Source organism: Anabas testudineus, chromosome 7, assembly GCF_900324465.2.
Source record: "Anabas testudineus chromosome 7, fAnaTes1.2, whole genome shotgun sequence".
Taxonomy (NCBI): Eukaryota; Metazoa; Chordata; class Actinopteri; order Anabantiformes; family Anabantidae; genus Anabas; species Anabas testudineus.
In genome coordinates this window covers 4,512,593-4,537,420 of record NC_046616.1, presented here as the reverse complement: position 1 = coordinate 4,537,420, position 24,828 = coordinate 4,512,593, and the positions used below count along the sequence as shown (strand labels likewise).

General features: G+C 40.0%; 1 protein-coding gene across 4 annotated transcripts in view; it reads right to left on the bottom strand.

Annotated features, from left to right (window-relative positions):
• Positions 1-24,828, bottom strand: part of LOC113167753 (kelch domain-containing protein 8B) — a 113,937-nt gene that overhangs the window by 70,124 nt on the left and 18,985 nt on the right. For all 4 annotated transcript variants that reach the window (XM_026368583.1, XM_026368581.1, XM_026368582.1 and 1 more), the window contains one exon: positions 20,476-21,923. In XM_026368583.1, the coding sequence (XP_026224368.1) occupies positions 20,476-20,866 (391 nt within the window). In that variant the 5' untranslated portion in view covers positions 20,867-21,923. The remainder of the gene's footprint in view (positions 1-20,475; positions 21,924-24,828) is intronic.

The window sequence follows — 24,828 nt, the reverse complement described above, 5'->3', positions numbered from 1 at the left end:
GCTGAGAAAGGTACACATGCATGTGTACGCTAATCAAACCAATGCAACCAACTATGTGTTTAACATTTATTCACTTTGAGTTAACATCTCATTGCAAATTCACATAGTAGCTTAAAACAGCTGCTAAGTCATAATTAGTTCATATTTTCTTGGCAGTGAACATGTGAGACAGGAGAAATTCAACACATGACTGTACTGACTGTAAAACAACAACTGGTCTAGTTTTCACCAAATGTTTTTTGCATCGATTGACATAATTAGGCAAATTTAGCGCTTCCAGGGGGCAATTTGTTTACCGCTGGGTGTAGCACACACATGCAAACCTGTTATTCAGTTCAGGATACTTTTCCAGTCCAGGAATTATCCACTGCACACTGGATTCTGCGACACTGGGAGACTGCAAATTCAGGCCAAACTAGAGCCACATTTCTCAGCCCCATGTGGAGCAGCCTGCTATGTGACAGGGCATGTCGACCCAGTATGATCTATTTGGTCCCGTCTTCTGTGCTTCACATACTAACCTCTCCTGTCATCACCTGACCCAGTCACCTGCGCCTCATCCACAATCAGCCTTGGTATACAGTATGTCAGGGGACATCTATCAGTCATGCTCTGCCGGATTGTCCATGCTGCCTGAGCAATCTAGTCTTTATTCTAGTCTGCCTGCCGGTACCTATTTTGAAAACCATCTGCTTGCTTTCACCTTCTGCATTATTTTTCCTGGTCTGACAGCCTTTTCACCTAGAACTGAGTGTTCCAGGTCCTCCGGTTCTTCTGAATCTGAACAATTGTTCCTCACATGTGTTAAATTATTAGTTTTTCATGTATAAATGTAAATGAAATAATAATCAGTTGTCTTAACATTGGAGTAAAACAATGTATATTTATTTTTAAAATTAGCAAAATGATAATCATAGTATTTGTTGGGTTTTTTTTTATTATTATTATTTAAAGGGCAACATTTTGACATTTACACACAAGCGACCAGATCTATTTTGGTCTGCTGCTGCATTTCCTCCCATGAATTATGCATGTCATGATTACCTCCCTTTTAAGTCTTTTTCCTGAACCCTGTGTTGTTTGCTTTTATCAGTACAGCATCTCTGTCACCCCAGCTGAGACACTTAACTTTGCTTATGTGCAAATTAAAAGTGTGTATTCAAATGGATGGATGCAAACCAACTCCCGGACCAAACATGCGACAAGGCAGCAACAGAAGCGTTAAGGAGATGTTTAGGGGGTGATTTTGGACACAGCTTTGTCCTTCAGAATCAGATACTGACACTTTATGGGACGAATTACTCTATATCATATTAGAAGATGGCCATAAAAGTCACTCTAACACTCGCCGAGATACTGCGTATAGGTTTGGATTTCTGGTATGTCACTACCAGAATCTCTAATTTGGTAGCGTTGACACGGTCTCGCAGTTCGACCAGGGACTCACCTGACACATCCAACAATAGTCCGTGTGTCACTGAGGAACAGCTAAATAAAGCCTATGTCATCCAGGCAGCTGAGTACACAAGGTTCTGCAGATCAAATTTATACATGAGGGAGAATCTAAATCTAGGACCTGGGTCACCCCAATGTAATCACACTATTCAGCCATTTTAAATTCATACACTCAGAGAATAGATGTTTTAACAGCTTTTCTTTAACTTATTAAAGTTTGTTAAAACTTTCTCTGCATGTTATTAGGTCATCTCTTCATACAGTAAGCCCGACAACACAACAGACAAGAACTCACTGAATGAATTCCAGCTGGTAGCAGCACTGTAGGTTTCAGCTCAGGAATTGGGCTCTGGCTTTTGTGTCTCAGCTCAAAAAATACTTTGAGCCCAGCCTAGCTTTCAGCTACACCTCAGGTCTGTAAGAGCAACATGACGTCCTATCCCAGTTATTTTCGTTCAGTTCAGCTTCATAACAACTAATCTATCTGACACTGAGGACACACTTGAACAACGGAGTATGCCTTGAGCCTGACTGGATTTTCACATTATCCACATACATATGGGCATATAAATGCTTTCCCCAGCTATTCTCATCACTGTCATCTTTCCACACTTCCCTCATAGTTATCAATGGACAGTCACATGTGTCAAACGTTGGGTGATTATTCCAGTGGAAGCCCAGTCAAATGGTGTTTTAGCCTTGCAATGGGTATAAGGCTATATAAGGCTATATAAATCGAACAAGTCCTCTGACAGATAACACTTCACATGCCACCAAAGTGCATTTAAATTCTATACTAACAGGAACAAATACCTGATATTAATTGACACAACAGCTGTATCTGCTTAAGTTAACCTACACTGGCTACTTCCACTATGGCTACAGGCTTACCATCAGTGCATACCTCCACTAGATTTACCTTTAGCTACTTCTTAATAACCCCCTGGTGTGACAAACATTCAGGAATCATGTCCTTTAAAGTCTTATAAAAGAAAAAAAATGGCTTCATTATGAAGTTCTGTGTGAGACAAGTATAAACAAGCCTGTTCAAAAGCAGCCCATTACCTCCAGCCCCCACACACCTACAGTCCACATACTGTAGCAAGATATAGGAAATTGTGTTTAACAATATCATGAGCTAGTGCAGCATTCAGCTGATCACATATTTTATCATTTCACAGAGGCTTTTATTTAAAGTTTAACTTCGTCTTCAGAGACTTGATAAAGGACATTTCAGGATAAGGAACCAGATAACCTGGGAGTTAGTGGACAGTCGGATTTCCATGTGAAAAACAACAACAGCAAAAAATGGGCACGACAAGCTGCAGTAACAAAATCAGCAACTTAAAAAAAGTCCTGTGGTGTAATGCCATATCATTTCTGTACTACTAGTACCTCACAATCGTGAGGTAATTTCTTGTGGTCATCTGTGTTATTTTGGGACATTTACCATAGGACTGTACCACCGGTCCTGTTACCATACATTCTCTAGTACGATACTACAGGTCCCGTGATACTATATTAAAGTACTTGCTATACCACACCCTGTACTGTACTGTACCACCATTATGTAGTACTGTACTGTAGCCTGTTATGTGCTAATATGCTGTGTGCTTTGTGTGGTACTGCACAGCATGTTCTGCGGTACCATACCACATTTTATATGTTATGTTATGTTAGCTCCTTTGTAGCTCTCCTGTACTGTTAATTGTTTACGGCAGTTTTTATTTTGTTGTTGATGTTGTTGTTTCATTTTTTGTTAAAGTTTCTGTGACAGCATCTTGTATTCTCTTTGATTGCATCCTGAGTTGCTTCACATGCCTCAAAATATGCAGTGCGAATTAAATATGTAATATGAATTGGTATAAAGAGAGAAACCTTCTCCTTCTATCCAGTCAGAAAAAAAATGACAATGACAATGTACTATTTTTTTCCAAAGCTAAAAATACTTTAAAAAAAAAAAAGATGCTTCTCTACCTCTACCTGAAGAGCGCATGGGAAGGACAGCTACAGTAATGATAGACGAGTATAGAAAATGGCCTAGGTTACTGTGATATCAAAATTCAAGTTAGCAGAAAATAACAAGACATCACAGTGCTCTGAGCACCCGTGCATGCTGCTATAAATAGAGTATGTGGGTCTATGTGTGTGTGTGTGTGTGTGTGTGTGTGTCTGTGCATGTGTTACTCACTTTCATAAGTCAATTATTTGTGGAGGCTGTGAAAAGAGTGTGCACTGCCACATCACCTAAGGGCGTCATGGATTGCAAAGTATTATATAAGATACTGTAATAATCTGAAGTTGTGTACTTATACACAGTGAATGCACACACACGCATGGACACCTGCTGTAACATGCATATACATGACCATACTGCAGCACAGTCTTTCCAACCCACTGATCCCCCTGGGCTCCCTACATTATTCATCTAATTAGCTTCTCATAGGAGGAAAACTCAAATCCCAATTGTTTTATCAATGCACGTAGTGGTACACGCACACATACTGTACACTGACTTAGTCACCCATCTCCCTGGGATAGACTAGAAGCTGTCAGGAATGGAAGAGGAGGGAAAAACTGGAATTATCACAATTGCTACAGGTTAGGTCAGTATTTTAATTTGTGTAGATCTGACATCTCATGCACTTCAAGATTCTCAGATACTGAATGTGAAAAGTTCTGGTAAAATTAATGCTGCTTTTTGTTTTCAACAACATATAGCATGTTTAGAATAAGTCATGCATTAAATATTATCTTTTATAATCTTCCAGTTTTACTTGATCAAAGTGAGTATGACAAGGTTTCCTGCACTTTCTAAGAAAATATTCCAGTGTTCCTTGATCTTTATGAAAGCCTTTTTTAATCATTTGAAAGCCTTTCACAGGTAGACAGACCATGTCCTTCATGTTTGCAGCGATAAGTGGGACTCATCCTGAACAATTAGGCTCGCTCTTACCATACAATGACCTGCAGATTACCAACAACAAGCCACAAATAAGTCCTCCATGTCACCTTTACAGGAGTCTGCGTTTGATTTTACAGTTAAAACACCTTTTTTTCACCTTATGTGAAGGTTAATTTTGCACAGCAATAAACAGTAATTATAAAGTGTGTTACATCTAAAATCTAATTATATTTTTGCAAAAATATCTATATTTTTAGGATTTAACATAATTTCCCATATTGATGTGAAATGGATGGTCTTCATTCTTTTTTATGTCTTTGCTTTATTTACACGTATCCCAGAATGTGATAAAATAACAACAAAGCAATAAATGATGAGCACAGACATGCTTAAGAACTATCCGCTCGGCAAGTCACTCCAACTGAATCAAATCACAAACAGGAGTTACATTTAAGAAATTCAACTCCATTTACACTTCAAGCAGTGGAACGAAGTGAGAATGTTTCTACTTTATTTGCAGGAATGTATTTCTGAAAGGTTTGTTATGCAAATAAATGCATAAAAATCTAAGTGTAAGTGTTGTCAACAGAGATATAAATATGGAATTAGTTGGAAAGGGCACTTACTGCATGGAATTATATTTTAAATGAGCTGACATATTAAACACTATTTAGAAAAAAGTGTTTGAGACCAAGAGAGAAAGTTTAAAAAGGAGCGAGGAAGAACAAGAGGATGTTTGATCAGTTCTATTTCTACTTGTGCATTGTTTTTATTCCATATCACCCTTTTAGAGATTATGTCATTTTCTGTTTTCTGCTTGTGCTCATACAAAGTTTCAATTTCTCCAAAGGGATCAATAAAGTTTCATCTTATCTTAACAGGGCACACGGTGGTGTGTTCTAGATTCTCCATTACAGGGATGAATCAGTGCTTTGAAAAAATAAAGAGCCTTCACTGGGACTGACATTAATTTTCTATGAATACATGCTGTTTCCACCCTTTTTTCCACCACATCGATGTTCTGTATAAAAGCTATTTTATACTTGTGATCCAAGAAACTCTACTGTTTGTTGTAGTGACTCCAGTTAATGTGCAGACCTTGAATCAGGTTACACAGATTAAATTAGGATTTATTCTCTGTAAGCAAAGTCTTTCCCCAGAAATAAATTAACAAACAATACCAGATCCTCTGTGGATAAATTAGCCTAATTAAAGTGCTGTGTTTACTACAAGATTATATGCTAACTATACACTTTAACAGCCTCCTAGTTAAAACATACAATACAATAATACAAATAATTAGTTCATAATAAGTGGTGAAATAATTTAACATGCAGTAAATCCCAGACTTATATGACCTTTAAAGATTAAAAAATATGAGTCAGTATGGCAGGAAGAGTACAGGTGACATTAGGAGACGGAAGGTTAGGTGGAGGTGTGTGTGTTTGAGACAGAGGATAACAATACAGACTATATCGTACTACCTCCATGGGTCCTTGGCCACTTAATGGGTGATTTGAGGGAGAAAAAGACGTCTGCTTGGCAAGCCAGAAAGCGCATTAGCTGAATCACTAATGAAACTTTCTTTCTTAGAACATGAGCCCCATCCCATCATATAGGAGCCTCCAGTGGAGCAGACAGAAACTAGATAGTCTGGAAAATTGAATGATGCTAGCAGGGGGACAGAGTAAAGGGTTGGTTGTAAGTAAGCATGTTGAAACCCATTTAAATTTGGATAGAGATTTGAATCCTCCTCAAATGTTTTAAGGAAATGTGATCTATAATCAGATGTAAGCACTGTTTCAATTTGCAAGAGAATAAAACAGTTTTTCTATTAGTGGAAATAACATCTAGGCTTCAAGCCTTTTGGGCCTTCTGGGTGTTTGAGATGGCAGCAATTGACTGACACAGAAAAAGGACTCGCAGTCAACTTCCACTGCCTTCTACGAATGTTGATAGATTTTCCTTGCAAGAAAGGCGCTGGATTGTCTCAGCGGCCAAAGTACAGACTTAAACACAATAGAACATCTGTGCAGAGACCTGAAGATGTCAATTTATGGATCATTCCCATCCATTGTGGCAGAGATTACAAAGAGAATGGGACAAACTGTGCTGTGCAAAGATTGCAGAGACTGATCCAGGAAGACGGCAACCTACAGCTGCTGCTGCTAAAGAGGTTTCTAAAAAGTACTGAAATAAGGTTCAGAATACTTTCTGATACAGAGATTTCTGTATCAGTAATGCTCATTATTAATCACAAAGACATGGAGAATAATAAGTCAAGGACAGTCAGCAGGTCTGACAGTCGCTGCCATTCTGGACTTTGACACAGTGCCTTCATTCTGAGCCTGGTTACTGTTGTCAGATCTGTGTCCAGCTAGTAATCTAGCATGATAATATTAGCACTGATTTGTACAGATTTGCTAATTACATGTGTCCCTCTGGTAATTAAAACTATATAATTGCAACAAAAATAAATGTGAAATGCAATTTTATGTAATATTTCGGCAAAGTGAGCCCACTTTATATATTACAGGATATTATAAGAACAAAACAGTATTTCAAAATGCTGACACGCATGAAACTGCATCACTGCACTCAAAATGTAAAGTGCAAATAGAACCAGGAGTGAAAAACAGAATATATAATGAAGTCATAGTATGGCAAAGCAAAATAGTTCAATTTTTTGTCACCTCTTCTATTCCTTTTCTGTTCTGTAATATAAAGAGGAGACAGGTATATCTGCAAAATTAATAGTTGAATCTCATTCCAGTTTGGACGGATGTGTGATGTTGCCTAGAGCAGCTTTGGAGGAAAACATGCTGCATATGCACTTGTATGTTTTTAAATTCCCACTGAGGAAAGTCACACTAACTTGGAAACTTAAATATTTCATGGCAGCAAACTGAAAACATCTCCATCTTATTTGCATGTTTATGTAAAAGGCATAAAAGCTAAATGCTGTCCAACGAGATTTGAATAAGTAATTATTCAGAAAAGTCACTCATGAAATCACATTTCTAATGCTTATGAAAAGAGCATCTCAGAGCAAGCGAAGAAGTATGAGGAGGAGGGAAGGAGAGAGAGAGGTGGAGCTGGAGGAGATGGAGGAAAGTCATTACTGTTAAAATGGGTTTGATTAACCTGTAAGAATTTTGTGGAAATGACAAAGGTCAAGAGTTTAACAGAGACAAAATGAGGATAAAGTAGAAAAGAAAGGGCATGAGAGATGCCAGCAGGCAGGCAATGGAAGTGAGGACGAAAAACATCCAAAGGGCTTCAAGGATCTGTACTGAAGAGCAGAGAGAAGTGGAAACATATCCACAAAGACAAAGACATTTACAGAGAAAGTAATCCATCTTTAATCCAGTGTGTAAAGATAATGTGTACATAGACTGCATCGAGGTTCACAAAGAAAAGATTTTCCTTAAAGCTGGCTCACCAACTCTGCAAAGCAGGCAAAGCACTGGGGCCCATGACCCCCACAGAGCCCACAGCCCTAGCTTAACATATGGCACTGTTAATAATCTGATTAACTGCAGATTTGTTGGGTAATATGCAACCCAAACATTCAATATGATTTGAAATAGGATTTAACAGGGCCCTATGTAGTTTGAACCACAAAATGTCACTTATGCGTCTTGAGATTGGTGTTGTGAGTTTTATACAGCCTCACTGCTACTGCATGTGTTCTGTTGTTGTTTCAGATTATCATTTTTAGTGTTTATGTCATGTTCTGGTTTTCTCTTGCGTTAATGCAGCACTTACTTTTTTTCCCAAACGGATCAATAGTTTCATCTTATCTTAAGAGAGGAGACTGTGGTTTGTTCTGGCTCAACTTTTACAGGGATGAGTCAATATTTTTGAAAACATAAACACTCTTCACAGGGTCTAATCTTAATTCTGTTTGAGTAAATCCCATTTTCCCCTCCTTGCCCATCACATTGATGTTGTGTAAAAAAGCAATTTTGCCAATTCTGTTCCCAGAGCTGTGGAATCTGAACTTTTACAAAGTGGTCACATAAACTCTATTGTCCCGCTGTTGTTGTTGTGCTGACCTCATTTAATGTGCAGACCTTGAATCAAGTTTGACAGATTAGATTATGGTTTATTCTCAGGTGAGCGTTCATTATTCTCAACGCGATCATCACTATTGGTCTCCTAACCTGCCCCAAGAAATAATGAGCCTCTCATCCATATTCAAACAGTGTCATCAAGACAACACTAATGGTCTATTATCTTGCTCACCATTATTATGCAAGAAGTGCAAGTGGAGACAGATTGAGGGCCAGAGGCAGACAAGAGAGAAGAGATGACAAGAACAATAATAAAACTGACAAATGTACAGTGAGAACAATGGAAAAAAGAGAAAAGCAGAAGTATTTAAGAAGATATGAAAATGCATAATCACACCAGAACAAAGCAAGATAGAAGCAATCAACAATTCAGTCGCACTCACACACTGTGTCTAAACCGGTGAACATAGTCTTTTCACTAGTGAAATGCGACTTATTAGCAGAGAAAACACAGTTTGATGCCCTTAGTAAAAACAACAGGTTTAGAGCTACAAGAGAAAGCAAGTCTAGTGGCCAATAGTTAACAGTAACAAGCTAAGATTTGAAATCTGTCAGCATAACATCAGGCAAGTGACTTAAAAGGTGATAATAGTGCCTTAAACTTAACTTATATTCTTGCAACAGTCAGTGTAATTTCTGTAAAAGTGCTCTGAGGAAAATGTCTGAGCAAAGAGTGTCTGAAATGTAAACGGCGTGTCTGCATCTTGAGGAGCAACAACAGAATGTATTTAACCTGTAACCTTGCTGCACCTCATCATAAAATCTAATGGAGCAAAAACAAGGAAGCGAATCAATCACGATTTACATCCAAACAACTTTGGGGTCAAGTATCGAGTGGGTGGGCCACCGACTCACTGGGTGTTATCGCAGGCTGTTATTAAGTCTTAGATTTTTGAGTTAGAGTTAAATTCCCTCTGCCCTCAATGCATTGAATTATTATCTCTTTATTCTTGTGCTAAATTAAATTAGCTAAAAAGTACAGGACCTGTAAAACAAAGTGTTATCCTGCTTGCTGTGAGATAACAAACACTACAATATTATGAATATAAAATACATGTTTCCCACAGTCGTCTTAACCTTCATCAAGTAAACCAACCAATGACAGCAGTTACCTTTATTCTAATTTTACTGTTGATCAAATTCTACTCGACTAAAGGTTTGAAAACCTAACGTCATACATCCCAGTGTGGATTATATTATGATGTTTGCAAGACGCATAATGATTATTTCTACACAGCGCCATGAGCAAATGAACTGTAAGGTCACAAAATAAGTGGCAGCCAGCCGTTCCAATTAATTAATTAATGACAGCAAGTGTCTGCCCCCAATTACAGTGATTTGAGTGTCCTCCTGCAGAGCAAGCCTCCAGACTCCTTTCCATATCAGGGTGTTTGGAGCTTTCTCTCACTAAAAAAGCTTATGTTGAATCAAAGAAAGCTAAAGAAGTGTATGTGCTTATTCTATAGCAGCCTGATGTATTCAGCATGATTTAATTAACATAAACATGGTGGGTGACTGTATATTACTGGACTGTGCCCTTGTGTTGTGTGTCTTAAATGCTGTAATCTTGCATTGAGTGCATTAATGTGACTACATACAGTTGCAAGAGAAACGTAAATGTTACTAGGTCCTAAGCTGGTAAGACTGAAGTTATGGTAAAGTGACCATGGTGGTCATTCTGACATAAAGCTGAGACAGGTCACGTCTGAAAGAGGCTTAATAGCTGCAAATAAATAGGAGGGAATATTTCAGCAGAGTGTGTCTGTCCATCAACATGCCCACTGGGACAAAAAGCAGCTACTGAGCCAAAGCAAATCAAATGAAATAGGATATGCTAATGTAATGTTCTATCAGGCGCTCTGTATCACTTTATTAGCCTGCTGATAGCAGTAAACACCAGAGAGAAAGTGCCACTCAGGGTGCCCGCAGGTAAGTACGTGACGGGAAGATGTACATCGGTGTGCCACTGTAGTAATCAGACAAATACAGTGTGCTTCAAAACTGCGGCATTGTTATTTTTTAAATTACAAAAACAGTGACATGGCTGTTTTATTGCTTTTTATCATGCACAAATGATGAAGAAGAAGGCATAAAAGCCATGCACACACCCATGCTTGCTTTTTGCAGCCTATCCTCCAGTTCTTCACATAATATATATTGAAGGTTATGGCTGTCTGCCAATACTTGGCACTAAAAATGAATCAAATGAACAATGACAGAGTGTGGGTGAGTTAGAAGGTCAGAAAAAGAGTGAAAAGTAAATGGACAGTGTGTTTCTGTCAGCTCTGTGTCGGTCGCAGTGATGCTACGGGAAAAAATCTCCGCCTGTGGCCAAATCAGCCTGTCAGGTCAGAGTGTCTGCAGAAATTCTGGAGGTGCCCCTCAGCTCTCTATGTCCGTCTAGCTCTCCTTAAAATGTGAATACTTTATCCAGCCTGGGCTGATGTTTCTATATCTCCATCCCTTCATCCAGTTTCATATGAACAAATTCCCTCATTCACTTCTGTTAAGGACAGTCGGAATCAGACATTGCTTTTGAGTTGTGGTTCAGATTTCATTGTACCCTGCACAGATTCAGGACACCCTGTGCCGGGTGCAGCACCTTCGTATGCTTCATTTTGCATCTGTGAACTCTGTGAAGAGCTGATGTGATTTGCCAAAAAGTTCCAGTTTTGTCTCATCTGTCCAAAGAACATTCTCCTAGAAGCGTTGTGGTGTTGTCAATATGCATTTTCTCTCTTTTTTATGATCTGCTTTCAACAGTGGAGTCTTCCTCTGTCGTCTTCCATTAAGTCCACTTTGACTCAAACAGTGACTGATGGTGTGATCTGATGCTGATGTAGCTTGACCTTAGATTTCACCATTGATCATTGTTCTGGGCTCTTTGTTTACCATTCGTATTATCTGTCTCTTCAACTTGTCATCAGTTTTTCTCTTGCAGCTACGTCCAGAGAGGTTGGTACAGTCCTGCGGTCCTAGGTCCTAGTTTCATTTGTTTGTTTCTTGAAAAACTTCTGTTGAACCACAACTCAGAAGCAATGTCTGATACACAGTTTAATCCACATACTTATACACGGTGCACTGTTTGTCATGGATGATTGTTCTTGTCAAACAACACGCTACAAAAAATAACGCAGGTCAAAGTAAAGTGAAAGTTCTCATTGGAATAGTCAGTAGATTACTTAGTTAAAGTTAAAATGATTGATAACTGCAGTATTACTCCCAACTTTTTCAGGACCAGGGCTTCTGCCATCCACTCTTCTCTAATTCTGTTGTTCCCGCTTCTCTCATTTACTCTTCTTACTGTTCATACGCAAGATCAAAGTGTGTGTCGTTGTTTTATGTCTGCAGATTTCACACTGTCAGGCATCCAGCATTTGTTTGCGTAGATTTTCTTCTGTAATCATCCTCTCTCTGAGCTTCTAATGAAAGCCTCAGCAGGGCTCCAGGCTTCCCCTGGTAAAGCACTTTGCTGAAAGGATGAGGCACTGCCACTGGAGCCTACACTAAATAGAGAGAGTGTCACCAGCCTTACAGTACAAGTAATCCAAGCTGCAACTTTGAAGAATCTGCACCTTAGTCTTTAGCAAAAGTGCCTCAAGTTTAGCCTTATAGCTCTGCTTGGCTAGAGTGGCCATGGGAATATGATCAGTGTACTTTCACTTTGAAGACACTCAACATATTGACTTTTTAAGGACATCAGCACTCTCAGATACACTTAACTTGTTATGTATCATCAGTCTGTGATGTTTAGTGCACTTCCAGGAGTTATTTTCTCTCAACAGCCTGTCTTCAACTTTTCTGCTGTACCCAGTTTTGCGCTGCCACTCTCATCTACCTCCACTTTGGGACTTCCTGAGCATCTTTTGACAGGTAAAAGAATCCTGTTGGATGTTTTGCAGTCAGTATGTGTAGGTGGAGAGAGCCAGTACTTACAGTGATAAGAGTGAAAGTGTTTTTCTAGTTCAGAATAAAACTTGTCATGCTCAGTAGTTAACATGTTTGGTTTGTAAAGCACTCTGGTCTATCAGCTCTGCACTTGAGTTACTGGATCACGTAGTGGTAACATCATCAACCTCCATGTGGGAGACGAGGATTCAAATCCTGGCTGTGCTCTACCTCCAGTAGGGGTCCTTTGGAAAGACATCCTTAGGCTTACGCTGCCTTTGCCTTGTAAGTTTGGATAAAAGCATCTGCTAAATGTGAAGTAATACTATGCAACTTTTGCAAGAAGGAAGAATAAATTCTACATCTTATAAATAAAATGGTGTATCACAGCCTTTATCTCATATTTCACCTGATACGACTTAGTTTAAGTTAGGTTAGCAAAGGATTACCAACTTAAGACATATTCTGTTGTATTACTGATATGACAAAGTCAATTCACTAACTTTAAGACTTTCTCCAACCTGTGGTATTAACAACCTACAAATTACTTCAAGGAGAAAGGTTTAGTTGTGGTGAAGTAGGCTTCAGGGCGTATGGCGCACCTTACCATAAGGCAAAAGAGAGAACTAAGTGGCTTGAGTAACAAAACATCAAAATTTTGGGTTAATCCTATTCAAATACTCAAAAAGCGAGTAGAGAAACAAAAACCTACAAATTCTAGCAAACTGCTTGTAATCATACTTTACTATAACATGACAAAAAGATCTAAACACTGAGGCAGCAAACTTTGTGAAAAGTAATACTTGTTTCATTCTCAACATCTCACTCTGAGAGAGAAAGCAATTAAATGTTTTTCATTAAATAAAAATTATATGTCTAAACAGATAATCCAACATTCATAGCCACTTCATGGAGTGATTGGAGAGCTCTCCAGTCTGCCCAGTCATCACAGCTACTTGTGTCATACTTCATGTGTCCAACCATTTGAACGTCTACCGGGAGAGACCGCCTGAATGTGTATGTCTATGCCCTGATGTCTTTTCATGATGAGGACTTTTCACTCCACCTTCCAGAGTGGCCATTCAGAACAACTCTAAACAGTTTTGATTTTAAGTATGAACAGCATGAACAGCAACATGTGCTATGAAGCAGCTCTGAAAGCTCAGAAAGCTGCAGGCGCTAAAACACTGAAGAAAAAAAGAGCAAGGTTGGATTAAATTACTAAAGAATTTCACTTTTAATTTGTAAGAGGAAAACTCCTGAGGGAAATATATGACCCCTTTGCTGCTAAATACTCCACTGTGTTCACCACCACCAGTCTCTAACTTTTTGGGCAGTACAGCACCAAACAGTGTTTAGGGTCCATGCGCTTTTTCACTGAAAATAGCTGTTTGCTGCAGCTCCCTAGCTAGTATTGTCAAGCAGATCATCTCAGCTTCAGCTCAGCAGGCACCAGTATAAAAGGTTACTGTCATCAGGGACTGATACCTAGAATAGAAACCACTGTGAGCAGTGCTGTGGGTTCAGGGCTTTACTGAGGTGCACAAAACACAAACAGCATTAAACTTGATTCCAAGCAGAAGCCTTATTTTAAAAGTTCAGAACAGTGAAAGTTTTACAGACAGAGGATCATAAAATCTGATCAAAGAGCCCTAACAACTTCAACAGGGATGAATGGTCTCACATAACATCGCAATAGAGCTAATGTATTTGTGTCAGCGTGTGTCATTTGAGAAAGTCAATACTTTTGTCATATGGTTTCAGCGTCATGTGATTTGTACGACCTCCATCCAGACCAAGCAGTGATTCTGTTTCTCAAATGTAGAGTTGTATTAAGTCTAAAATTATGTTTCCTTGAAACATAATGCAACTGTAATTACATTTCCCATGAAACATCTTAGCTGTTTCAGTAGGGTCGTCTTCTTAAAAGACTGAAATGAATCCTGAGTAAAACAGGCTTTGGCTTTACTGTATTCTAGTTGCATGCTTACTGAAATAGTGACACAATTTGTGTTCTATTTTAAAGTGGAGGGTTTTTGTTAATATGTTCTCCTTCTCTCAAATAAAACATGGTTTCAAGGATTTAATGGCTCCACATAGAATCTATACTAAACATGAGATGACCTTCTTTTCATCCTACTGGAAACTGCATCCATTATTAATAGGAGGGAGGTAGGGAGTGAACATGTCTGATAGCAAACACTGATTCTATCAAAGATCTTTTTTTTTTTTTTCCACTAGGAAACAATATCTACCTGAATTTCCTTTGCAAGATCAGATGTTTGATTCACAGAAACCACTGGCAAATATACACAGAAACTGCTGAGGAATCCTTCAGAGTCCCGCTGTGTTTTCTATCACTTCTTTACCTTGTTAACGCAGAGAAGTAGAGACAGAATCTGAATCTGCATTAGTGTTTATATAAGAAAACTGTAAGGTCTCAAAAGCCTTCAAAGACGTCTCTTATCCTCCTCCTCCAAGGAGTTTTGTCATTTTAATGGGTACTGCAATGCATGAAGATATTTACTACTTTGATGTTTACCATTAACAGGACATACTATGTGAAATCCTTCACAACTAAAATAATCAGACTCTAGTCTGGTAGCCCACAGGTCCATCACTTTACATATTTCTGAGATGGTTCTTCCCACTCCTAAATCCATCACGTGACCAAACCCCAAGCGCGACATATTATCACATCACAGAGAACATCACAGCATTGCTGGTGGTAGCACAGTGAAACAGACTCCTGCATAATGCATCTGGAAACTCCATGTGGCCAGAAACCAGGTCACCACAGGTTGTTCAAGAAAAGAAGGCACTAGCTAAAAAGAGGAGGTCGTTACCTGAGCTTCTGGCACAAAGACAGCACAAACATACATATTTAATTAAATTCTAAAATCATATGTGACTACTGTGCTGTATTAAAAAGGGAAATGTGAAAAAGCACAATGCGGCACAGCTGCCTTCAAAGCTGCTTCTTTCTCACATTTAAGGCATGTCTTTCTGGGGATTTGTTTGTAACTGACTTCACACCTTTTTTTATCCCACAGGACACTTCTCTCCATCACTTTGAAGCAGTGACAGCATGCCTTTATCTCCTTTCTTGTAGAAACATACTTTATATCATTTCGGAGTTTGGCAGCCCTGAGGAAGACTTATTTCTCCGTCAGGGTGTGTGTGTGGGGCAGCTGACAGGCAGCAACTGTTGACTGTGGATAGGGCAGTGGTTGTTGGTCACAGACTGACGTGAAAAGGAAATTATACTCATAAGCTCAGCCGGAGTTTGACACTTTTGTCATGTTACAGCAACTATTAAAAAGTATAGACTAAAAGCTGGATAGAACAGCACAGGAGATGTTTGCATTTAATATACACAATGCTTCACGCCGAAGCGAACCAAGCTAAGCTAAGATGCATTTTACTTTTGGTTGTGCTGTGAGCAGATTTGTGAGTGAAACAAATGAGGTGAGAGCAGAAAGACGACATGAAAGGGCAAACTCAAAACTCAAATCCAAAATAGAAAGTGAGCCAACACTGAACAGAGGGATGGGAAGGTTCTGTGATATACAGCTGTATTTGGGATTAATGATGAAGGGTGAAAAGACGGAAAGAGGGAAGTGGAGGATAAGAGAGAGAAAATCCACTCACACGGCGGTTCACAGAAAAAGGCGGCAAAATTATGCACATAGACAAACACTCTTTGAAATGCATGTATCTGTTCTAACTTAGGAGCATGTGGAGAACATACTTGCTCTGTCTGTGGCTTTGTCTGACACACACAAAGACATTTACATCTAATCTGTTTGCTCTAAAAACAAACACAGCAGTCACACAGTTGTTGCCAGGCAACAGCAATGCTCGCTTGATCAGTCGACTCTAAAATGTAGAGCAAGTCAGGAAACAGACAGTAAAACAGCTAGAGGAGAGGAGAGGAGAGGAGAGGAGAGGAGAGGAGAGGAGAGGAGAGGAGACGAGAGGAGAGGAGAGGAGACGAGAGGAGAGGAGAGGAGAGGAGAGGAGAGGAGAGGAGAGGAGAGGAGAGGAGAGGAGAGGAGAGGAGAGGAGAGGAGAGGAGAGGAGAGGTTCAGCTCCAGGGTTGAAGAGCATGCCAAGAAATGTCTATTATCAAACCACCATCTGAAAGACAGGTGCACACACTGGGTCATCCTGCACATCACAAGTCATCAGTGAGGAGCGTGTGGATGTACGGACTCAGTGAACTGTCACATGCATACATAAACACGCTTGTGCATTTCTGAAAACATGCTAATCCATTCTATTTTATCCAAACTCAGTGAATAAATGTTATACATCTGCAGGGCCAAATATAGGTCAAGTTAAGTTAAGGCCACTATATTGTTTAATATAGATTTTGTTTGCACAACTGACTTTTTATCGTGTAACTCAGTGCCAGCTAAGATTCCCTGACTGTAAAGTTCTGTTGTTTTGTGCTACATGAAAGCACTCTCCTTCCTTCATTAGCTCTGGCCATTAAGTCATGCACAGGCAAATTTAGCCTTTGATAAGCTCAAGCTTTGTGTTCTTGCACAGCGCATCAGTACACAATTATAACAGGGCCAGATTTGCTGCTGAAAATAACCACCGGGTCTTTGATTTCAAACAAAAACAGGCTTAACAGTTCTATTCAGCAAACACACTCTGTTTGTGTGGCTTTGCAAACTCTGACACTGTTACACATGCACCGCCCCGATGCACACCTCTTTAACATGTAGAGAAATCCAGAGATTGACACCCTCACAGACAACTGGTCGGTTTGTTGAACAGACCTTTAGTGATGCTGGGCTTCTGAAAACGATGCATCATGTGCAGCAGGATGGAAGATGGCAGTGTACCATTTTTATTTTTAATGCAGCAAAACTTTTAATTCTTCTTCATCGCCAAAGTCAAATGTCACTCCACACACTGCACATCCTCTGTATACAGATAAATCCCTCTTGAGATGCACAGAAAGTAAAATGAATTCATCAACACCTGCTGTCTGTGCTGTGGTCAGGCAGAAGGTTTTGAATCTTGTGAGGTCAGTTCCCTTTAGGCTGACTCACTGACATCGTAGGAATACATTCACAGGTATACAGTGTTCAATCATAACACACACACACGAGTTATAATCAGTCGTTCTTTACACTCCCCTTAAATACTCCAATAAGCTGAAATAAGCTGAAATAGGCATGTTTACAAATGTGGCAGTATGAGAGTAATTTATTTTATTGTTGAAGTTACATGTGTAACTATAGCCACTTGACTATTTCTGACTCAAAAATAATCACAGACCAGTACGCCCCACTGTGAGCCTGTGTCTTTATACAAAGATTCATGTAAACATACTAGTCCAGGCAGTTTGACAGGAGCAGTAGGAGAATGTAAACACAGTAGGCGCTCGGCATGTGGGTGTTCTGCTGGATTATTGGTCTCACACACACACACACACACACATGCCGTGAAAACGTGACGCCTTTGGTTAGAGTCTCTCTGACCTCTTCCTTCTTCCAGTTGTTGCTCTCTTTCATGAGATGTTGATGCTCTAAAACAGTGTTAAACATGCCGTAACAAAAATAGGATTTTGAGTCCAGTTGGGCCGTATCCAACGGATGATCATGAAACTAAACCATGTAAGAATACAATATATAAGAAGAGTTTTAAATTCTAAATCACATATGACAAAAATCATGCTTAAAGCTTAAACTGCCTTTTATCAACACCTGCTACTGAAAAGTCAGAGGAGTCACCTGTTAACCTGGCATTCATGTGAAGAAACTGAGGCACCACGTTAATTCCACTGCAGCAGGATTAGGTTTACTCTGGGTTGCATTCGATTTTATTTGAAAGGAGCATGTGTCAGTTCTCATTCATTCAAATGATGATTATTTAAATGAAGCAATGAGCTTTAAAGGCCATATATTTGAAAACTGAGTCTGCCCCAACCACTCTCATCAGATCTCTGCACCTCCATCAGCTTTACACCAAACCTCATTTAAATTATGAATCCCTTCAGGGCAGATGCAGTACAAGGGTTTCACAAGATTCAGCTGCAGGCGAACTGTTAAATTTGGATGTGCACAGTGATCTGCATGTAGATCTAATGTTCTACTTGAAATTCAGAAATGTTCATGGGACAGTAACTGCAACACTGAAAACAAGGTGACTAAAACAAATAGTTGGAAATAAATTATATGAGATGTCTCCCTCATGGTTTTTAGTTTATATTACTCTTCCCGAGAGGGGGGGGGGCAGACTCTAGTGTCTTCTTCTGCACTTACTAAACATGAAAACATGAGTGCCTGAGCTGTTAATGTTAAGCTTTTCTCTAATGGGAGTTTTCCTCTAATGAGTGTGACAGGATCCACTTAGGGAAGTGTTTTAACTGCGGGGCTCGGCAGCAAAACTCTTCTGCTGCACTAGTTTCTAGCGTGGAAGCATGTCCCATCTCACTGCTTATTACAACACAGCACAGACTGCACAACAAAAGTCACTAAAAGCCAGTGTTGTCCCTGGTAAACACAACGACACACACACACATAGAAAAAAAAACACACTTAGCATATGTTTTCTTAACTTATGCTAATACCTGACCTTGCACTGTGAGGTTTTCATGATTCTTCTCAATAAAGATTTTTATATTATAAATTTATTTTTCCTTAGACACACAGTATTTGTTAACACTCTTCACTTAGATGAAGATCAGATCACATTCTATGACAAATTAATGCAAAAAAACAGCTCACATACTTTTTCTTGCCACTGTATATTATTAATTTTAATCTCTCTGCACCTTTTAACTACAGATATGTGGCATATACTTTCCTATTTAATACCATGTGATCAGTCCACGTCTTGTCCCTTCCTCCCACTATTTTCCTGGCTTTCTCACGACTCTCCCTTCCTCTGTGCCAACATGCACGACCTCAGACAGCCTGTACACGCCTGGGGAACGAGGGTTAAGTCTGTTATGTTTATTCAGTGGAGGTTGACTGTGTAACAACTGGCTCTTGCACACAAGCTAAAACACACAGGGAACCAAACATGCACGCAGAGACTTTGCAGTCGACACACACATTGACACGCAAACGCCCACTTACGACGCCGTTGACCATTTACATAATCAGAATCTTGGGACTGTTTCAGTGCAAAATCTACTGAACCTTAGCCCAAGTTAAATAGCAGCTTCGTGACTGATGTGAGCTGCCATCGATCTCAGGGCCACTCAGCTTTAATCACAAGTAAACAGCTTCGACTTTGGAGACACTTGTCACTAAGGAACTTGGAGCAGTTTCTCCCAGAATGAGCAGCCAATTAGTTAACGTCCCCATTTCAGGCAAACTAGCTTGTAGCTGCTGTTGTTGTTTCAAAGTCTTATAAATATGTCAAAGCAGCTGCAAACTCCACTTCATCAGTTCTTAATGAGCTTACATGAAGGTTTTTGCAGTAATTGATGAGGTGAAGGCACAGTGCGGCATTAATACATTTAGAAAATCAGCTTTCCAAGCACACTAAACAATCAAGTAAACCTGTCTAACAAAGACTACATGCTGTAGATCTAGTGTGTATTTGGATAGCAGTTATTTGGCAGGATTGCATCTGGGCTCACACACATAACTAATCTAAGAAAAAGCAAGTGACATAGGCAACATAAAATGAAATAATCCTACAAAAAGGAGTTTGTAGTTAGTATAGGATCAGAGAGTACAGTTACATAAATCCAGAAACACAAACTAGTAGTAGCTATGCAAACAAACTGAAGGCAGGAGCACCCAAACTCTTAATATCTCTGGCCATTATTTCATACACAGGAGTGCACAAGGACCTACTTTGGCCATCCTCCCACTGCATCAACAATGAGGAGCAACCCAAAGTTTGACATGAGCTCTGCATGTGACACAAACTAGCTGAAACTAGACAAACCAAACAAAGATTTTCCCACTAACATTATACATTTACAACTGCATAAATACATTATATCACACACTGAACAACAGGTCAGTAGACTGGATTTCCACTGGTAGAGTCACAGCTCATCCAGACTGGTCCAATTAGTCACACCCCTCGTTAGGAAAGTTCAGCGCCACTCAATTGACACAAATCTTGCACGTGCAGTATTGCAGTGTTGTTACACATACGCGTTTCACGTACCTTTCTCCACAGTGGTTACACCCATAGATGGCTGACCCAGGCTGGACTTGGTCTCCCACTTGCCCTCATCAGGGTGGTACATCTCCACAGAGGCTAGTGGGGTCTGCTGTTGATTCATGCCCCCGAGCACCATCACCTGTCCCCCAAGTGCCACAGCTGAGGCCCCTGCCCGCGCCGTTGGCAGCGGTGGCAGCTGGCTCCACGTCTGGCTCTCCACATCCAGGACCTCAACACTGTCCAGGGGCATGCCAGTCTCACTGCAGCCCCCCAGCACATAGAGCAGGCCTTCATGGTAAACGGGAGTGCAATAGACACGACGCTGTGACATGGGGGGGAACTGCTCCCAGTACAGGGACTTGACAGGACTCACCGCCATCTCCTGCACAGGCATGTCTCCACGACCGAGAGGAGGGGGCGCACCATCACACACGGTGCCAGGGAGGATGAATGGGAGGAGAATGGGAGTGGGAAGGAGATGTGAGTTGAGGGGAGAAGGCACACAAACACGAAACCCAACTGAATGAGAGGCGAAAAAACAAGCAAAGACACAGGCTTGTTTCTGAGTGACCACCTGAATCCGAGTGTCCGCACAGGGGAAGAAACAAGAAAAGGTGACAGACGGACAGAAGGGGGAGGATGAGAGTGGGGATGAAAAGAATACAGATACTGGAAAGCAAAACAGCAAACAGAGTAGGGTAAAAGGAAACGAGAGGGAATGAGGAGAGTGTCTAACTCACTCCTGAGCTAGATGTCACGACTCCCTGTCTACTCAAATGTTTTATTCATCCGGCTGTTGGTGTTTCTAAGCGGTGAAGCCATCTGCCCTTCAGCCTTCTCTATTCCTTTCTCTTAAGCACCAGTCTCTCCTTCCCTGCATCCTGCCAATAGGTTGTTGTTGGTAAAGTTTTGGCTTTAAGTATATTCCTGGGAAACACGCCGCTTGAAGAGGGTCAACTGATGGCTTAGTAGTTAATCCCACAAGAAAAAAAATGGAGAAATTGAAAAAGAAGGAACAAAGACACTGCAGCGGATCAAAGATCAGGAGAGAGAGAGAGAGAACGCTATGGAGCACCGACCTTCACAAGTGTCCTGATAATCCAAGGGAAAGCTTTTATGGCGGAGAATTTTATACTTCAAACAAAAGGCAGTGATTCAGGGCCACCAATCCCTCTGAGCTGTAGCGCCACAGTTCTTCATGCACCCTGGTGACACAGTCTGTGGTGAAAAGAAGATGCTATAATAATGAACCAAAGTCTTTAAATGAAAACGCTATGGGGGTGTAATGACTGCAAGACTTCTCTGGCATTTTAAGGAAGATTTTCTTCTTTTAATTAAACAAGAACTTCTCCTGTTATGAATCGCTGTCAGGCACATAGTCTTCTGAACTATGTGCTTCACAGTTTCCTGGTAGCTTTGGGGAGAATGAGCATCTCCTGGCGAAGCCCAACCTGGAAGAAAAGACAACACAGGATCAGTTGTGAAAACAGGGAATAAATAAAGCTAGAATGACATTTTTTTGTTAAATGAAAGACGAATATTCAGTTTTTATTCCCACAGTGGTTATATGCTGACTAATCAGTAAACAACTGTTCAGAATGAAAACAGTGTCAGGCTGAGGAGATAATGAAATACAATTCAGGAGGTCCAGTCTGAGCAACAGACTGTTAGATGAACTCTGCACAACAGTTCAACTCTGAGAATGAATTTTACAAGTCTTCAAAGTCCCCACTGCAGCAATGATTTTCAATTCTGTCATAATTCATGATTCAAAGGACTTTATTAATCCTAGATGGGAAATTACTTTTCTCTGCTACAGCTGCTCTAGATTCTCAAAGAACAGAGAGCAAGAAAACAGCTACATCAACACCGATCGTTTAAAAGTATTTAATAAGAATAACAAAAATTGTTCTTGCATGCATGTGATTGTGCATGTTCATTGGCTGAATGTCAAAATGGATACGTGATCCAAGATGACACTGCATTATTTTTCATAAGCCTTCTGCATTGGTACCACGCTGTGCTGGTGTCACTGTCATGAATGAGAGGGCTGCATTTTATTCCCCTCAAAGAGCTAAATGCAGTCTAAGATTGGCTGCATTTACTTCATAAATATTTCATTTTGCTTTTTCGCACAATTCCTAAAACTACAGGTTCCTCTTAAGCCTTTAAAGCCTTTCAACCATTATCAACAGCCGGCAGAAACTTACAAGATAGAAAGTGCCATCTTATAGCTTTACTCATTTAAACCTATCAATTAATAGACTGATCAATAAACAGAGAACCAAGAGGCTGATTTCAAAACATTTTACTCAGTTAGGCCACATATCAATTGTTCACTATTTCTTTAAGCTACGGAGCGACATCACTGTTGAAATGCACTCCAGTACGTCCAAATGTCAGTGAATGCATCAGTACAAAACTCTGAGAACAGAAAGCCAACAATATTTTATGATTTAATATGTTTAAGCTTTTACCAAGGCAGTAACACTTAAGAGCTCAGAGTGTAGTTAACATTAGCTCAAGTAGCTAAAACACAGAGCTGTTAAGTGTATTTTCAGTCTTATTATTAAAACAAATTTCCAATTGTGTACAGTAAGTGTGATTAACAAATATAACAACATGTTCAAATATGCTCATTATTAGTGAGTATTTTTAAGGATATCACTCATAATATCTTAATAAATGCCCATGTTTAGTTATATAAAGGATATTTAGCACAACAGTATCATCTATTAATTCTTATAATCAGTGTATTCTGTATTTACAGCTTATGATTCACACTCTCTTCCAGCAGCTGATTTATGTCGATCTGATCTAGTTTGTGGAATTGAAATCTGATGAACACTAATAAATAAATAAATAAATAAACTGTACAAGACAGTGGTGAGACCAGCTCTGCTCTATGGGTTAGAGACGGTAGCAGTGAGACAGAGACAAGAGGCTGAGATGGAGGTAGCAGAGATGGAGATGTTGAGGTTCTCCTTAGGAGTGACCAGGTTAGACAGAATAAGGAACGAGTACATCAGAGGGACGGCTCACGTTGCCTGCGTTAGCAACCAAGTCAGAGAGGCCAGACTGAGATGGTTTGGACATGTGCAGAGGAGGGATAGTGATTATATTGGTAGAAGGATGTTGGAGATGGAGCTGCCAGACAGGAGGGCAAGAGGATGACCAAGGAGGAGATATACGGATGTTATAACAGAGGACATGAGGTTGGCCACGGTGAGGGTAGAAGATGCTCATGATAGAGTTAGGTGGAAAGGAATGATTCGCTGTAGCAATCCCTGATGGGAAAAGACGAAAGAGAAGAAGAAGACTAATAAATAAAGTTTTTATTTCCAAATGTAATCTCTCCTCATATTCTATTGCTTGGACAGTTTCCCTTCGTGAGATCTACACAAGCTCAGTCAGAACAAGTAAGACCTGTAATCCTGTACAGGCTTCAAAATAATAGCGTCAGATTTACAAAGCATGTTATAATCAAAATCACATTCATGCTGTTGAAAGCCATGAGATGTCTGGCTGTGCATGTGTGTGGAAAAGAAGCCGCAGGTGGCGAGCACACAGTGACCTGAGGATTGACATGGAAAGCAATGACATTTAGCAGGTGGGAGGGTGGAAAGAAAGCGACACAATACATCCCCCTGTTCCTGAGTTTCTCTTCTACTGTCCTCATCTTCTAACTCGCACTATGTAGATATGATGCTGTTTATTCATAATTTATAATGCCTTCATCCTAGTCCCAATTAGTGGCCTGAGCCCTGTGGACACACTGACCTTTTAAAAGGGAGAGAAATAGGGAAATGAGGACGACAGTGGTGAGGTTAGTGAAGACCTGCTTGGATGTGTGGAGGTACAGAATTTGCATATGACTGGGTATTTTAAGGTCTTTACAGTATGGAAGGGACATGAAGACATTTTAGAAAGGTCCCGAGGGGGTCAACATCATCATTTTCATCATCATATATGAAAAAAGTGGGTGTTGCTGTAAAATCCTCGTGTGCACGATTTCCAGGATTCCTGCACTAACTGCTGCATCAATAATGACAAAACACTGGAAACAACAGTGGGAGAAGTTTTTTGGGTTTTGAACATTTCCTGTGTTTTGCTGTAGATCTGACCTTTAGGAGTCATCACTTCCACGCTGCCAAAGTTTGATTTGATTTCAAAGGATTTTCTGCACTAACTCCAGCACAGCAGCGTTAAATTGAATTTACCAAAAGGTTCAATGTTTTTGTTGATTTGTTGTTTGTTTTTTATGGACACATTACGACATGGCATACTCTAGAAAGATAGTTTGAGCATTTAACTCTCATTGTTTTTAGTTCCTTCATTATTTTTGTTCACTGATTT